This window comes from Lissotriton helveticus, chromosome 3_1, assembly GCF_964261635.1.
Source record: "Lissotriton helveticus chromosome 3_1, aLisHel1.1, whole genome shotgun sequence".
In the NCBI taxonomy this organism is placed as follows: Eukaryota; Metazoa; Chordata; class Amphibia; order Caudata; family Salamandridae; genus Lissotriton; species Lissotriton helveticus.
This window is the reverse complement of record NC_136061.1, coordinates 1,019,697,649-1,019,716,329: the sequence shown is the minus strand read 5'-3', so window position 1 is coordinate 1,019,716,329 and position 18,681 is coordinate 1,019,697,649. Positions and strand designations below refer to the sequence as shown.

Below are 18,681 nucleotides of genomic sequence, written 5' to 3'. Positions count from 1 at the left end.
AACTGGATTTCCAGTCAAGATAACAGTTACACCAGAAACTGCATCATGTTTCTTATGCTGTGAAGTAGGCACCAGACAAGAATGCTGAATGCCTGGCAGAGCTCTACATTTACCACCCACCACAACAGCCAGACCCGGCATCTGGGGGCTAGAGAGACGGTGCACGGGGACAGGTCTGCCTCTGAGGTCCAGAGGGTGGAAGTCTTGTTCTGTCTTCAGAGTGTCTTTCTTGCCTGCACACGCCCTGGCCTAGCATAGCACAGTTGTTGAGTCCTGCTACTACTCTGCTAGAACAATAGTAACTTACAACTTGTAACATGATAAGTATAAGATCTAAAGGTTATATGCAACAATACAGTACACCTTCCACTTCTAAAAAGTTCTCTTTGTCCCCAATACAAATTCCTACAAACCTGAAAGGAAATATCTGTTTGCCCAATTTGAACCTCTTTTCAGAGCTTAACATTAGCTGGGTGCTGAAAGGTAGGCATGCTTAGGAAAATCAAATGAGAAATTATGACATACGGTGCAAAACAGCAGAAGTTATTGCGAAGAGTAAGTATTTCGGAAAGAAAAATCAAGTTACCATGACAACGGTCACGGCTCAGGAGTCCTTTAAAGGGCACAGTACATGATGCTCAGCTTCAGTTGTTCATATTAATGTCCTGGTAGAAGTGCTTCTGCTTCACTCTAAAATGTCGCCTTTTGCTGCCTTATGGATTGCAATGGATTTATCGAATATACCCTCTATTTATAATTTGTTACAGCTGATACACGTTAAGATGCAAACAATACATTTGAAAACGAAGTGGTATGCCAATAGCCTACTAACTAAATTGTTTGTGTGCTAGATGTTCATTTTTATAAAAATTATTTTAAAAATGGAATTGAATTGAGACGCGTCCTGCCCAAATAGTCCTTGATTTTCATGCTGTCAGTTCGCCCATATGTGCATGACCTTTGCAAGCTACTGATGCGATTCAGCAGTTCTCCACAACACAGCACAACTCACATGGATCTCCAGTGGCATAGCAAGGGTGCCAAGGGGCATAGTACAAGCAAGGAAAAGGAGGAAAATGTATCCTTGATTTGGGTGCAGTGCACAGCGAAGGCTTCTCGGCACCTCTGCATTAATGATAAAATCGCCCCAGGGATCCTGGGGTGTCCAAGGACTGCCTTGGTCCAGGGATGAGCGGCTAGGGTGCTTCCAAGTGATAAGCTGATGAGCAGCCAGGGTGCTTCCAAGTGATAAGCTGATGAGCGGCCAGGGTGCTTCCAAGTGATAAGCGGATGAGCGGCTAGGGTGCTTCCAAGTGATAAGCGGATGAGCGGCCAGGGTGCTTCCAAGTGATAAGCGGATGAGCGGCCAGGGTGCTTCCAAGTGATAAGCTGATGAGCGGCCAGGGTGCTTCCAAGTGATAAGCGGATGAGCGGCCAGGGTGCTTCCAAGTGATAAGCGGATGAGCGGCCAGGGTGCTTCCAAGTGATAAGCGGATGAGCGGCCAGGGTGCTTCCAAGTGATAAGCGGATGAGCGGCCGGGGTGCTTCCAAGTGATAAGCGGATGAGCGGCTGGGGTGCTTCCAAGTGATAAGCGGATGAGCGGCTAGGGTGCTTCCAAGTGATAAGCTGATGAGCGGCCAGGGTGCTTCCAAGTGATAAGCTGATGAGTGGCCAGGGTGCTTCCAAGTGATAAGCGGATGAGCGGCTAGGGTGCTTCCAAGTGATAAGCTGATGAGCGGCCAGGGTGCTTCCAAGTGCTAAGCTGATGAGCGGCCAGGGTGCTTCCAAGTGATAAGCTGATGAGTGGTCAGGGTGCTTCCAAGTGATAAGCTGATGAGCGGTAAGGGTGCTTCCAAGTGATAAGCTGATGAGTGGTCAGGGTGCTTCCAAGTGATAAGCGGATGAGCGGCTAGGGTGCTTCCAAGTGATAAGCTGATGAGCGGCCAGGGTGCTTCCAAGTGATAAGCGGATGAGCGGCTAGGGTGCTTCCAAGTGATAAGCTGATGAGCGGCCAGGGTGCTTCCAAGTGATAAGCTGATGAGCGGCCAGGGTGCTTCCAAGTGATAAGCGGATGAGCGGCTAGGGTGCTTTCAAGTGATAAGCTGATGAGCGGCCAGGGTGCTTCCAAGTGATAAGCTGATGAGTGGCCAGGGTGCTTCCAAGTGATAAGTGGATGAGCGGCTAGGGTGCTTCCAAGTGATAAGCTGATGAGCGGCCAGGGTGCTTCCAAGTGATAAGCTGATGAGTGGTCAGGGTGCTTCCAAGTGATACGCGGATGAGCGGCTAGGGTGCTTTCAAGTGATGTGCTTCCAAGTGATAAGCGGATGAGAGGCTAGGGTGCTCCAAGTGATAAGCTGATGAGCGGCCAGGGTGCTTCCAAGTGATAAGCTGATGAGCGGCCAGGGTGCTTCCAAGTGATAAGCCGATGAGCGGCTAGGTTGCTTCCAAGTGATAAGCTGATGAGAGTCCAGGGTGCTTCCAAGTGATAAGCGGATGAGCGGCCAGGGTGCTTCCAAGTGATAAGCGGATGAGCGGCCAGGGTGCTTCCAAGTGATAAGCGGATGAGCGGCTAGGGTACTTCCAAGTGATAAGCGGATGAGCGGCCAGGGTGCTTCCAAGTGATAAGCGGATGAGCGGCCAGGGTGCTTCCAAGTGATAAGCTGATGAGCGGCCAGGGTGCTTCCAAGTGATAAGCTGATGAGCGGCCAGGGTGCTTCCAAGTGATAAGCGGATGAGCGGCCAGGGTGCTTCCAAGTGATAAGCGGATGAGCGGCCAGGGTGCTTCCAAGTGATAAGCGGATGAGCGGCTAGGGTGCTTCCAAGTGATAAGCGGATGAGCGGCCAGGGTGCTTCCAAGTGATAAGCGGATGAGCGGCTAGGGTGTTTCCAAATGATAAGCAGATATGCTGCTCTGATGCTTACAAGTGATGAACAGATGTGCTGCTCTTGTGCTTACAAGGGATGAGCGGATGTGCGGCTCTGATCTTTACACGTGATTACCAGATCTGTGACTCTGTTGCTTTCAACTAATGAGCAGATGAGTCTCCTAGGTGCTTTCAAGTGATGAGCGGATGCACAGCTTTGGTGCCTCCAAGTAATGATTGGATGTGCTGCCCTTGTGCTTTGAAATGATGGGTGCATGCAAGTGTTTGATGCTTTCAAGTGATGAGCAGATGTGCTGCTTTGATGGTTTCAAGTGCTGAGTGGATGTGCTGCTCTGGTGCTTTCAAGTGATGCATGGATGTGATTCTTTCAAGTGATGAGTGGATGTGCTGCTGCTCTGGTGCTTACAAGTGCTGAGTGGATGTGCTGCTCTGATGCTTGCAAGTGATGAGCAGATGTGCTGCACTGGTGCTTACAAGTGCTGAGTGGATGTGCTGCTCTGGTGCTTACAAGTGATGAGTGGATGTGCTGCTGCTCTGGTGCTTAAAAGTGATGGGTGGATGTGTTGCTGCTCTGGTGCTTGCAAGTGCTGAGTGGATGTGCTGCTGTTATGGTGCTTTAAAATTATGAGTGGATGTGCTGCTCTGGTGCTTGCAAGTGATGAGTGGATGTGCTGCTCTGATGCTTGCAAGTGATGAGCGGATGTGCTGCTCTGGTGCTTATAAGTGATGAGTGGATGTGCTGCTCTGATGCTTACAAGTGATGTGTGGATGTGCTGCTCTGGTGCTTACAAGTGATGTGTGGATGTGCTGCTCTGGTGCTTACAAGTGATGAGTGGATGTGCTGCTCTGGTGCTTTAAAATTATGAGTGGATGTGCTGCTCTGGTGCTTGCAAGTGCTAGTGGATGTGCTGCTCTGGTGCTTACAAGTGCTGAGTGGATGTGCTGCTGCTCTGGTGCTTGCAAGTGATGAGTTGATGTGCTGTTCTGGTGCTTTAAAATTATGAGTGGATGTGCTGCTCTGGTGCTTGCAAGTGCTAGTGGATGTGCTGCTATGGTGCTTTAAAATTATGAGTGGATGTGCTGCTCTGGTGCTTGCAAGTGCTAGTGGATGTGCTGCTCTGGTGCTTAAAAGTGATGGGTGGATGTGCTGCTGCTCTGGTGCTTGCAAGTGATGAGATGATGTGCTGTTCTGGTGCTTTAAAATTATGAGTGGATGTGCTGCTCTGATGCTTACAAGTGCTGAGTGGATGTGCTGCTCTGGTGCTTGCAAGTGATGAGCGGATATGATGCTCTGGTGCTTGCAAGTGATGAGTGGATGTGCTGCTGCTCTGGTGCTCAAAAGTGAAGGGTCGATGTGCTGCTGCTCTGGTGCAAGTGATGAGTTGATATGCTGTTCTGGTGCTTTAAAATTATGGGTGGATGTGCTGCTGCTCTGATGCTTGCAAGTGATGAGTGGATGTGCTGCTCTGATGCTTGCAAGTGATGAGTGGATGTGCTGCTCTGATGCTTGCCAGTGATGAGTGGATGTACTGTTCTGGTGCTTTAAAATTATGAGTGGATGTGCTGCTCTGATGCTTACAAGTGCTGAGTGGATGTGCTGCTCTGGTGCTTGCAAGTGATGAGTGGATGTGCTGCTGCTCTGGTGCTTAAAAGTGATGGGTGGATGTGCTGCTGCTCTGATGCTTACAAGTGATGAGTGGATGTGCTGCTCTGGTGCTTTAAAATTATGAGTGGATGTGCTGCTCTGATGCTTACAAGTAATGAGTGGATGTGCTGCTCTGATGATTACAAGTGCTGAGTGGATGTGCTGCTCTGATGCTTACAAGTGCTGAGTGGATGTGCGCCTCTGATGCTTACAAGTGATGAGTGAATGAGCTGCTCTGGTCTGGAGGATATAACTTCCCATCTAAAAACGTTGTACCTACTCATTAAACCCTGTGTCCTCATCAGGCAGTGGGTATCCTAAGACCCACAAATGTGCTACTCTGAAAATATTTTCAAGATTCGCCATCTTTGCACTCAGATACCGAATGGGTGTTGTCACAAAGTTTCTTGCAGAGCCTCATCATTCACAGAATCTCTCTTCTATGTTAAAGTGGGTGTGCTGAAGGATCAGCAACACATGTTCAGCAGTGTGAAGGTTGGTTTGAGCAGCTGCAAAAAGTGGGTGACATTTTTTCGAGACCACTACAAGTGGACAGGACTAAAAACCTTGCCTTATTCTTCAAAGCTTCAACACAGAGCAAGATGTGGTTAGGAAAGAACAATGCATACAATATTAACATCCACGCTCTCTAACAAATTATCTGGCATACAGGACATGGAACTAAAAGATCAGGCAATAGTTCAAAATAAGAAGATGAGCATAATACCAGATAAAAAGACAGCATAAGCATGCCAGGGGCCAGTATGACTTCAGTACCAAGCAACGTACCAGGGATACAGTCGAGACAGTAAATAGAGGCATGTTTTAAGCCTCAACATCTCTTCTCTACTGTCTGTACGAAGGAAAGTAGTACCTCCTGACACATTTGGTCATAATCCAATGACACATGAGTGGTGAATACAGAGGCACAACAACCCTTACACACTACTAGATACCTGAGAATGCAAGCAGAAGAATGAGCCATCTGTGCCAACAGTCTGCTGAGGTTGTATTTTGCATGCAAACTTGCACAAATGAATGTCAGGATTCCTGCTCTTTGCTACTACCTTGTTTTCCTCTGCCACTAAAACCCAGGTCTTTGGTAGTGTTGGAGAAGAGTTGCTGGTACCAGTTGGTTATTATTTCTTTGCCTGTCCGAGCCGCCACCATTACCTTGTTGTAGGGTAGAAGCACTATAGAACTCCCAGCTCCTGGGTGTGTTTAGGTGTGCCTGTTTCTGCCCAAGGATGTGTATAGCTTGTAAGTATGCAGAGTATTCTGGACAATATGCATGGTTTGCCCATTACGTTGGCCTGTGTGGGCATGGTTTGGAGTACAATCGCTTGCTGCTCAGTGTAAAATACTTTCATCCTATTATGGTGATCAACTATGTTTTTCTGAAATATTGTGTCAAAGCTTTTTTTGTTGTTGTTTGAGTTTTAAGAAGTAGGAATTTTCTTTTTGCCTTTCTGAGAAGGTCAACCTTTTCTCTGCCGTCAGTTGCAGTATTCTTTTCTTCCTTACCATGCATTACCACTGACTATATAAGAGATACAATTTAAGGATTTGGTGCATCACAATTTCTTGTGGGTTCTTGATGGATTGTAGCGCCCTCTGAATCCTGAACATGTTTTCTTGTGTGCTTTATGATTGACATCTGCAAACAAACCCACCATTCAAGAGATATCTTTCCCCTCCTTTGGGGTGCTTTACTACTTTGATTGTGCTTTTTCGCCTTCTACATTGTTAATGTGTTGGGTGCGAATGCAACAAGGTGGTAGAGACAAACAGCATACCCTATCTCTGTGAAAAGAAAAGGATGGGCTACCAGACCAAAAACTTCCCCAAAATCAGTTTGTCAGAATAAGCTCCTTCTTAAAGCTTCAAGATGGCACAAAATAGGGCCAAAGGCAAGGGCTATGTCCTGGCATACTATCTACCATGACTCTTCTAAATCCCTCTTAGAAAGGATAGTTAAAAGCAATGCAGAAGGAATGTACAGCTCACCTTAGACCAATTTCTCCTCTAGTTGACAATTTTGTATTTTGTTGACTTGATTGAAACTTTTTGGATAAGTCTGCCTTTTTCATGGTGCCAAATGCGTTACTCAGTAAGTGGAGTCTTCAAAAGCAGTCAGTATCACACAGTGTGACATGTAGACATGGGATATTTAGCAAGCATTTGCAGACTCAAATCTAGAAGCATTTTGTAGAAATACCAAGTGTAATAAGTGGTGGTAAGAGGAGCAGATGACAGCTGAAGCCCACACCACGCTTTCAGGATTGAACCCTTCTTCAGCAATATATACCAAGTAAAGTTGCATACAAAACATCAACATCTCAAGTGTGCTGGAAAATACTTATTGAATAATGTCTTTAAAATTAACCATCTGTACTTCCTCGAAAAGAGACACCCTGTGTACTTATCCACAGGATACTATTTTCATCTGAGCAGGTACCCAAGCTGCAAAGAGCAAGGTTTGCCAAAACCTGAATGAATAAGATCTGTGAGTCATAGAACAGAAGGACCGTGTGACTTGGGGTACATATCAAATCCAGTACAATGTGTTCTAAAACGCCAAGCACTGGTTCGGTAAATAAAACATCTACCCTCAACAAATGGTAGCAAGGCGGTACCAGCAGGGCAATCCAATGTTAAGAAGGGGATGAGAGGAAAAAGTAGGATACATCCTCCCGTCTTCACGCCCCACCAAACAGTATCCTACTGTACAAGGTATATGTCTTGACCCCAACAAATCCATGCATTTTCTTATTTGTTTGTTATACCCTCACACACCTTATTGGTGTCATGCTTCTTCATCGGCTCTTATCCTGGTCACTAAAAAGCAGGATGGATTATACCAGATCCCAAGAAGCACTTTGTATATTCTCCTGCTGGGGTCTTAAAATAAAAATACCTCGTAACTCCTAGTTATGCCTTTATTCGTGGTGTTCCTGGTGTGATAAATAAGGGACGAAGGTGCCTATGGAGATAATGATTCTACACCATGAAGTCGACATGTTTCAGCCCTAAAGTATAATGACCATAGAGCCCCAGGCTTTCATTGGGACTGGATGAGCTACATGCCCTGGAAAAACAATTTAGAGATGAGAGTTAACCTAACACTATTTGGTCAGGACAAATGCACAACATATAAAAGAAATAGCATTCTAAGAGCTTTCCCGCCCTTTCCAATGACGTTCTCGCCCTGGTTTGTCCGGATAATATGTTACATCAGAGGAGTGGGGGACAAGTCCCTGTAGACACACATTCATCAAAGGTGTTATGTCTTCTGTAGCACCTACTCGGGCCCTGTCACCTCTCCGACGATCAGGGGTCCAGCCCATCCTGGGTTTTAGGGACCAGAATGAGATCCAATGAAAAAGATACACTAATAGCGTCAGTATATAAAACAAAAATATTTATCTATTTGTTTGTTTCAGACTTTTGTTAAGTGTTACTAACTACTCAAATGATAGCCTCAAGTTCTGTAAGAGGGGAATCGAAATTAATAAGTAGGAAAAGGCATAATGATTTGGAGCCAGAGGTGGTAATGTATTCTAAGCATTCATTTCACTGTAATGGACAATGTAATACAAGAATCCCACTAATATATTACCAAGATGTCAAAGGCTTGGGCATGTAGGCGTTCAGTAAAAGTATTGGAGGCTTGCATGTCAATCGCCATCAAGGCTGTATTCCCACCACCTCCACCAGATATTCTCATGCTTCCGTGAGCAGACCCTGGGCTGAATAGACTCTTCAGCCTTAGTGCACCAGTCTATCATGGGAGCCACTCACCAACCAGCAGTGAGCAAAGTCACACTTTCCCATGGGAACGCCAATGCCCAACAGAGACCACTCGGCCCTTGCTCCCCAGACATCCTACAGAATGCTCAACACGGCCACAAAGGGGAAAAATCTACGGGTCTCCCTTGCATCTCGGATAGTGTCATAAAGATGGAATGCCAACATTTATCAATGATTGGACTGGCCCACACCATGCTGAATCAGCAACCATCCTCAGCTACACACCAAGGGAAGGCAGGCGCAGAAACAGTACCCATTTTCCAAAGCGGTCTTGGGGTATAGAATGCAATGTGGAGGAATTTGAGTTGATGAGGTGTAAACAAGATGGGCTGACCAGTTCCCTCAATGCCATCCTGGCATCCCGCCAGTCATTATTATCAAGGTCACCAATTCAGTGTTGCCACTTGGCCCGTAGGGATCAAAAGGTTTTGAAGGAGTTCACAAACAAGGAGCAGTATATTTGCGAGATGCCACCCCAGCCCAGTGGTGATGAGAGAATTTGGGCTTCCAGGGGACTACACTCTAGCAGGTGTTTCAGAAGCAAGTGATATCCTGCCAGTGCGTGGCAGAGATGCAAATAATGATTGAATTGGGTCTTATGGAGGCTGAATTCCTCCTGGAGATCCCACAATTACTTCATATGGGAACCCCTCCAGACGTCCCCAAGGTGCGAGATGCCAATGAGGTCCAAGTGAGTGAATCTCTGTAGGGTGGAGACCTGGGGCATTCAGCAGCCCAACCACAAGGGGAGGCGCCTGCATCAACTGTCAGTCCTACCCAAACTGGCGGAGGGCCTTTTGCCAACAGAGGAGAGTGGTCCTCGTGGTTTCGACAAAGAGCAAGAAAGAGGGGTGCCATATTGCAGGATATGCTGTCTGCCCAGAAGGGGATATCCAGGTGGAATGCAGGGTTATCAGTCTCCAAACAGCCAGTCATTGACCGTAAGAAGTGGTGCGGCCCAATAGTATAGCAGAACGACAGACATCTCCATGCTATCGTCATCGGGCGATTGGACACAAATTCGAGAGCACTATTTGCGAAGTCTTATATGCCCACAGAATCTGGATATACCTTTGAACCAGAATTGGGGGACAAAGAGGGGGGCAGGGGGTAAAGCAAACATGGGCATGCAATCATTTCAAAAAGCGCCACTCTTCTTGGGAGGTAAAGAGGGAGGGAGGCCCATTTAGCCAAGCCCCGAAGGGTCCGACAGAACAACGGCAAAAAGTTCAAGCTCCAAAGCAATGGTAACCCTGGAATATGGAACGCTTAAGTTACAAACAGGAATGCAGTCTTGCCAATAAGAGAGATCCCATCCAAAAAAATCGAATGCTTTCTCAAAATCCATAAGCAAAAGTGCAGCTGAATTGCTGAATTGCTGTCGGTGCTCCAAAGCGATGCGTACCTGACCGGTGCACTGTCTGGTGCCTTGGTGAGGCATGAATATGCACTGCTCTGGGCGAATAAGGGAGGGTATCAATGGCAAGAGTCGGTTGGCAAAGATTTTAATTTCTGAGATGGGACGGTATGATGAACATACATCAGGGGATTCGCCTGCTTTCTGGAGGATGACAATTGAGGCGTGCTCAAGGTCTGTGGGGAAGTGGCCCTTTCCCACAACTTCCAAGGAGAAGTTGAGAAAGTGGGAGGACAAGAGTGGAAGAAATTTCTTATAATAATCAATTGGGAAGTCATCCAGGCATGTAGCCTGATTGGAGGCCACTTATAGTTCCCGCTATCTCTTCCAAAGATATAGCATGTTCACGGGCGGTTCCGTCTACTTATGTCCGGGTGGCCAGCGATAGGTCCCCTATCAGTGGGCTATGGTACTCCCGGCTAGGCAAACTCTGAAGCAATGCCAGCTGAGGAGGTAAGCCAAAGCCAGCCACATGGTACTCCTGGAGGTCACAGAGTCCGTGTTAAGATCAAAATAGGTATTACGTTCGTGGGAGAGGTGGTTGGTACACTGTTCATCAACATGCTCCAACCATTAAGATACCAGATAGGCTTAAGGCTCGCTGCTGGCCGGACATAATGCCTCATCACTGGGCATGGACTGAGATGCCCCGGGGCAGGATGTATGCAGAATGACTATTGTGGAGCTCCTTGGCCAGGATGAAGAAATAGTCAATTCTGGATAGGCTGCCATGAGCCGCAGATAGGTGTGTGTATTCAGTCCATGTCCTCCAAGCATCACAGAGGCCCAGGGATGTCACCCAGTGCGGCAGAGGGCTTGTTGTCCTTAGTCCTGTCGTGTCAAGGATGGGATTTATCACATTGTTAAAATCACCGCCAATGATGGTGAGACCCGGGGAAAAGTCTAGCACAATGCCAGGATGCAGGTTAAGGACACCCGGAGCAAAGGGGTGGGGCCTACATGCACAAGAAATTGTAATGTCTACCTTACAACAGACCCTTCATGTCCACAGACATCCTCTCTACGTCTAAAACTGAGCGAGTAACAATGAGGGAAGGACTCATTTGAAAGGATGGCCATGCTCCAGGAACCCCAGCATGATATATTCTGTCGTAGCCAAACAAGGCAAGGGCCGGACTGCGAGTTCCAAGAAAATGAATCTTCTGTAGGAACAGCAGAGCAGGGGAATGGCAGTTAGCAAAGGGGAGGACTGGGGTCTGTTTCATATGGTCGTTGATACCATTAACATTCCAAGTCAAAATCTTAAAAGATGCCATTGGGGTTGCGTAGAAGTTCGTGTAAGACGATTAAAAGGCTAAAGTGAATCAAGGAGAGGTTGCGAAGGCGACCAATAGTGCCAAGTCCGCACAACAATAGTAAATCTAGGAGTGTGTATTGTGCAGGAAATAAGAACAAAGAAAGTCAAACAACAATCCAAAACCATTGAACCAAAACACCAAATCACTGCCCAACAGCCCCCCCACCCTATACTTCAACCTCAGAAGCATCTGTCGCCCGAACTCCCACTTAAGAACAAACAATAGAAAGAGAGGGCATGAGGCTGTCACCCGTGCTTCCCTGCACTAAACCATAGGTAGGAGAATGTGCTGCTGGCTAAGTAAGTAGAAAGTATGAGACTGCAAAGAGGCATCCATCAAATACTGCAAAGTTAGAAGTCTTTTGACTCCAAGGCCAGACTACTGGAAATGAGTTCATGTCCATGTCCACAGGTTGTGTCGACTCAGGATCTGAGCCTGGAAGCCTGGGGGGGTCTGGTACGTCACTCTGCTCAAGTCTTCTTGATTGGTGCTCTGTCCCTTGGAGGACCTCTGTCCACCCGTTACAGCCCCCCTCTGCAAGCTCAATGGGGCATGCCTATAGCCGACCAATGCACACAGGATGCGTCTGATCCCTAGTTGGGGCGGTGCTGTACCATACGGATTTAATCCATTTTCATTAGAGTCTTTGAGTTAACTTAAAACTCTTTAGTTCTTTACTGCACACATGTTCCTTACAGATAAGGATTATAAAAGCAGGGTGCAGTGATATGTAGGTTGTGTTTCCAATTATGCTTGTTATAACTACTGGTTTTGTGACTATCTGACATATACTTTATGGTTGAGTGCTTTACAATGTAGAATATGACATGGTTAGCTAGAGTTATACTAGTAGGATCTTTGGGAGCATGAACTAGTACAATTTCTAAAGTTTAGCCCTGCACTAGTATCCAGGTAATTAGATGCTGATTGGAGTTTATTGTCAGGGAGTATTATAAATGGACATGCCACCAATTATAATGTGCTAATTTATGCTAATTATGGAGCCTGTTTCCACAAATGATTACAACGTGAAATTACTTATTGAATGGGGCCTGGGGCGTAAACATGAACTTTGCCTATCTATGCAAATCTGCCTAAGATTTACTTTGACTCTTAACAGTATACAGAAACACTGTCAAATCTTAAAATCTTTTAAAAGATAGTTAGAGCAATAACTTGAGAAATACTGAACGGCCAGAGTGAAAATTGGGAATGTTTAATGCTAGAAGCAAACAAAATGGTATGTTAGCTAATACAATTATATATATATATTTTTTTTTAAATAAACTTTTTATTGGAATTTCCACAGTACCAACATACATCGTACCTCCTTTGTTAACATATACATCAATCACAGCGTACATAAGTAGAAACCAGTAAAGTACAGTTCCAGTGGCAAAGCATCTTCTGTACATATCAAAGCAAATACTTAAATCCCCAAAACTCAGCTAATGCAATTATATTTTATAGAGATTCATACACAATATATTCATTAACTTATTATGCCATAGGCAAGTGTGCTGCAAAATACAGTAGTACCAACCTTAAGGCCAAAGTGTAGGTTCCTGGTTGACGCTGGCTTTCACGAATGATGTAACTGCCTTCTGCCACACTTAATAATTGGTCTGTTTCCTCTCTTGAAATCATTCCATAAAATCTAGGCAAAAAGTGTTAACAGAGTGTTAAACTGGCAATCCTTGGGAAGCAGTGCACCTCTAATTTATTAAAAATTTGTTTTAGGAATAGAAGTGTAAACATAGACACATAGTATGCCATCCTAAGAATTTTAAATTACCAAAATAAAAACTCCTATATATGTCAAACTTGCCTTTTTGACTATGCGTTGGTATTATTCAACACATTAAGATAAAGATATTTAAGAGAAGCGGGGAAAATTAAACAGTACCAGATTTGTATGCAGTAGGATAACACCAGAGCAAGAACAGTCAAACCCATTTGAACGTCCTCAATTTTGTTATTTATTTTAATTATTTTTATGGTGGCATATGCAGCTCATGAAAAAGAGGTCTCATTGAGCAACAAACATAAGAGGAGAGGTTTCAAAGGTAGGATCATGGAGGATAAAAGGAACAGAGGAGGCAGATTAAGTGAGAGGTGAACAGAAAAGTAAAGCCACAACACATTCCTTATAGGTTGAGTCAGTGAAGGCTTAACATATAGTTATAGTGATCAAGTGGCAAACACAAATTACCATGGCAAAGAAACAGAAGAAGGGAGAATAATTTCTCTTGTAGAGTAAGGGGGAGGGTATTTAGCTGCCATTTTAGTTTCTGGACAGGACTTCCTCGATACTTCAAATAAAGGTGTCAAAACAGGAGGTTTCTTACACTTCAGAGAAACTGTTCTTTAGATGAGTGTACTATGGCAGCTGAGGGACAGGTTGCCAAATGTTCGTATAATGGCTTAAGATAGTTCCGTGAATACAGCGTTCTCTAAGGGCAATACTCGGAGATCATGCCTAGCATATAGGCTTGACTTGTCTTCCAAAAAGGCTGAAAAGTATAAAGTGCACATCTGCCAGTAGTACATACTTGAAAATGGGAGGAGAAGGTAGGTAACAGTTATTTTCAAGAGCCATAATGTCAAGGAACAAAAATGTTCTTAGTTATTTTCCAATGCTAAGGAGTCTCAATTTTGCGCACTTCATCCAGGGCCTTTTTCCTTAATTTCACTGTCATTTATGGAAAAAGCTTAGTGAAACTCTACTTATTCTAAGTAATAAAATCTGCCATTACCAATACAACAGGACCTCAAAGGTCAGTAATGAGAAAATGGATTTTGAGAAAGTGTCCTATTTAGTCATTAGCCTGTGTGAAAAATACAGAGGAATTAAAAAATAACATTGCTCTCAACAGAAAGCCAATGGAATTTTCCAAGGGCTGACGAAATGTGCTTTTTAGCAAAAAGTTTTAGTATTAAACTGGGAGAAAATGTGTACATCTGTTACAATTTTGACATGCAATATTCTATAGAAGCACAAGTAGGTCATTATAATAGCCCAAATTAGAAATGATGATGGAGGTGCAACAAACGCTTGCATGGTCTATCTATATAGTCTTATACAGCAGGGATAAAACGAATGCAGAGCTGAACTGACAACCACATCTTTAAAACTTCAGTTGTTACCACTATTCCTTTTTCATCAATAACAAGCAAAAGCTCAGCTTAGTTAACATTTAGCTATGAGACATGGCCATGCACCTGTTGCAGGGAAACCGAGATAAAGAAAAAACCAAGACTCCTCTTGGGAAGGAAAAAGCGGGGTTAATGTTGCAGCAGGGAGAATAGCTATCTCCACATGGGTAAACAGCTGGTCTCAAATTGCTGCTCATAGCCAGGTCCTTAAGTAGTCACACAAATAATGTCTCTCACAAAAGGTCAAATAGGCTACTCAACCATTACATATTTGTTACAAAACATCACATCACCTCACCTGTGTCTTTAAACTCCTGACCTTTTCCTCAACACATTCTTTATTGTAATTGCAACAATGCTTAACAAACAATGTATTTGCTTCTATCAAATGCATGTGTGTGTGAGTGTTTTATTGCTCTGCTCCTAAAATTTCTTATCAGATTCTGTGTACCCCTCTATTTCCTGCTCCTATTCTTGAATCGTGTTTTCAATTTGCTGAGAAAACGGAGTATGTGCTTATTCTGCTGTGACCATAAGTTCCTTTAGGCTTGCAGACATAGGTTTTCCTTCAACTAAGACTTTGCAGATCATGCACTCTATTTCCTAGGGCACTCTTCACCTGCCTGGCATTACTTTGGGCCTACACTGATCATTTAGTTTCTTCTCTAACACACCAACTGATCAAACATTTTCAACTGAGAGTGAAGATATGACTGAGCGGTAAGCCTGGAATCATTTGTATTAAACATGATTTAACTGCTGTCACTGAATAAGAGGGCTTGAGTTAAGAGACCAAGGATCTGACGAGTAAGGTGGCAATCTGCACCTTAAATGTGACACCTAAGAATGGATGGCCTCTCTTGCTCCTTCTTAGGACTTTTAGGAGGCCATGGCCACATATGTTATATACCATAAAAAAAATCTAGCAAAGTTAGATGAGAGACCACCGAAATCAGCTGATAGCTGCATCTCAACTAAAACATTTAATGATACTTTCTGTGCCTCAGCCAATTCTAAAAATGAAGTAGAGATCTACCCTCTGATAATTACTACCGAAACAGAGATGTCACTGATTTTCACACAAGTTTATTAGAGATAAAGGAGGAAATGGTATGGTAACTCTGAGTATGCCTTGCCTTGTAGATATGTGGACATTGGATTTATCTTGAAATAAAATGGCAACAAGTGAGACACTGGAGAGTGTCTGAATGACTGGCATATCATGTAGGCTATATGTTTGAGGTAGCCTTCTGGGAAGCAAAGTTTGGGGTGACTAGATGTGAAAAGCTACCTTCTTCAATGAACAATCAACGGAATTGATGGAGGTAGATTATGTAGAAAGGTTGTTTGATTCAACATGAAGGGTTGAGATATGGTTGGCAGTGTAGTGTCATAATGCATCTACTGAGCAAGTCTTAATAGAAAACTGCCAGACTGATGTTATTACTAGTACTTTGTAATAAAAAAAAAAGCTTTAGAATCCAGTGGGATACATAGTTCTCAAATCATTGTAAACATATTCTGAAGTATTAGATAGGTAAGTAAGGTACAAGTCCACTGGAATCAATATGTTATACAATTACATTTGACATCTGTGGATTTTGAAGGTCTTTAGGTAGAAGTGAGAACACCAGACACACTCAGATCAACATATTTGTTTTCCATCAAAAAGTTCAGAGATTAACCGTCTACTGAAGGTCTAGAGACATTTAAAAGATTTAGTCTGCTCAGTGGATGATGAACCTGATCTTGGAGTTCAAAGTATCTAAAATTGCAAGTGATCATTAGTTGATAGCCATATGGAAACTTAGCCGAGAAATCTGCCCACTTGACAGGCTGAATAAATGACCCGATTCCGGCAGGACTGAGAGAGGTGGCAGCTGAAATTCTGGGGCCTTACTGATGTGCTTTTATTCAGAATGAAGTGAAGGCTATCTGGTCTGGCCACATTAAAGACAAGCACCCAAGTGGGATGTAAGCATGTCCTTTCTTATGTGTGGATGTTAGAAATGGGGCTCTTGTTGGCAGAGGTATAAACCTTGTCCAAGTAGGGACCACCACTCTAGTCAGGGTTAGCTAGAAACACACTATAATATAAAATGTGCTCACCCACTGGTAGCTTGGCACCGAGCAGTCAGGCTTAGCTAAAGAGGCAATGCGTAAAGTAATTGTGCAACACACACACAGTAACACAATGAAAACCCCACACAAGGTTAGACAAATAGAAAATAATTGTATGAGTAAATCAAGACCACAAGATCACAAATTCAATAAGTAGAACCAGAGTTATGAATTTTTAAAGACTTCAAAATATAGTGCTTAGTGTCTTAGAGTGCCAACATGGGATATCTGGTCGTGCCAGACCAGAATAAATCCAACGTTCAGGCCGACCTCAATAGAGCAGAGGTCGACTACAGGACTCACGCAAGAGTTGGTGAAAAAGTACCTTAGATGGAGGGATCGCCGAAGTCAAAGATTCGATGCGAGGAGCAGAGGATGCGATTCGTCGACGACCATTTTGCTGTAGGCAATGCGTGGGTTTACATTAGCGCAGTTAGAGAGACTTTGCTGACAAACCCATTTGCGATGCATTGTTGCCCAGCCACACAGTCAGTCTTTGTCGAGCAGCGCAGTCCATAGAAGCAATGTGGCACAGCAACTGCGTCGGCTCAAACGAGATGCATTGGCTCCGATTGGCGCAAAGTTGTTGAAGCGTGGATTCTGCTAGGTCAGCACAGAAAAGCTCACTTTTAAGGGCCCAGGAATTGATTGCACCACTTGGCAGGGCAGGACACACAAATGGCAGAGTCCAGGTGCTGTTAGAGAAAGTCTTAGATATCCCGGAAACTTCAGAACAGGGGGCAAGCCAGTAGGCCCTTGGAGTCACTGTTTTCAAGTGAGATGGGCCCCGTTTTTTCCTAAGCGGGGCAGAGGGTAGCAAGCAGGAGGCAGAATCTCAGAGCAGAAAAGCAGTTCTTTCCGAACAGCAGTCCAGCATAGTGCTAGCCCTTGTAGCAGCATAGCAGTCCTTCCTTACAGCATTCTCCACAGATACAGTAGAGTACTGGTTGGGTGGGTCAGAGACCCAGAACTTATTACCCAGTTGTGCCTTTGAAGTGGGGGTTACTTCAAAGGAGGGTGTTTTGAAGTACACAGAGGTCCTTTCTTCACAACCTTAGCTCCAGACTATCAGTAGAGGGTACACATGACACTACATATTGAGCTCCTACCTCCCTTCCTGCCCAGGAAAAAGCATCAGAATGCAGAGGAGTTCTCAGACACACCTAACCTTCCTGTGTTCCTGGCTGTCTGGAGGGAATGCACAAAGTGAAGCTGTCCCCCACCCCAGACGTGTATTGGAGTCAGGCTGTAGGCACACTGAGTAGTAAGAGCAGAGAAATTCCCACTTTCTAAAAGTGGCATTTCTAAAATAGTAATGATAATTCATTTTTCATTTCCATCATTACCATTCCAAAGATATAAAAACAGGACACAACAACTCCTTTCTAATCAGGAATTACAGCTTAAAAGTGTATTCTAAATGTTAACCTACGAGAGTAGCCAGCCTCACAGTAGTGAAAAACAAACTTTGGTGTTTGTCACTACAAAGACATGCAAAACTTAAAAGTCCTTGTCCTACCTTTCACTTGCACAGCACCCTACCCTATGGGCTACCTCGGACATAACAGAGGTGAATTATGTGTAATAAACGTGGAGCTTAAGGCTTGGCAAGGGGTTTTAAATGCCAAGACGAAGTGGCAGTAAACTGCAGATACAGGCACTGTAGTGGCAGGCCTGAGACCAGTTTGAAAAGGTTACTTTTGTGGGTGGCATAATCAGTGCTGCAGGCCCACTAGTTATGAGCTACAAACAGTTCTGTCGGGTGACCAAAATCTCCTCAAGGGGAGTTGTAAATAATGTTTTTCATTAGATATTAAATACTTGAGGGGTCTATATATGATCCCTCCAACAAGTGTGCAACTTCTCCTGACTCAAATAACACAAATCTTTCAAGAACAATGATATCTAACAACCACTGACAACACAACCATTAATTTATGTTTTAAATATATTATTTTTCATATATCAAAACATGTATATCCATCTCTCTGCATATTTCTCTTTTCAACTGTTGTCCAGAAAACAAAGAACAATACATCACTTTAACAAATACATAGTAAAAATCAAAAATCTCCCAGTGATCACATACACAAACATGAGACGACCTTGGAACCACTTATAATCAATATGTCCCAAAAATGTTTTTGTTCAGTGTGTCCTCCTATCTCCTTTACATATTCCAAGGATAGTTGATATAGGACAGAACATAATGTAGTCAACGTTTCGACTCTGTGTTCAAGTGTTATGGACTATACATCAAGGCGGGTCTTCCTAAGGACTAAAACAGACCAAAGGGGAGCCTTAAATGTATTCAAAGAACATATGGC

General features: G+C 44.1%; 1 protein-coding gene across 1 annotated transcript in view; it reads right to left on the bottom strand.

The window, feature by feature from the left end:
* The window catches only part of CHN1 (chimerin 1), a 407,318-nt gene that overhangs the window by 198,772 nt on the left and 189,865 nt on the right, over positions 1–18,681 (bottom strand). The window contains exon 5 of the mRNA XM_078681533.1: positions 12,621–12,734. Coding sequence (XP_078537659.1) covers positions 12,621–12,734 — 114 coding nt within the window. The remainder of the gene's footprint in view (positions 1–12,620; positions 12,735–18,681) is intronic.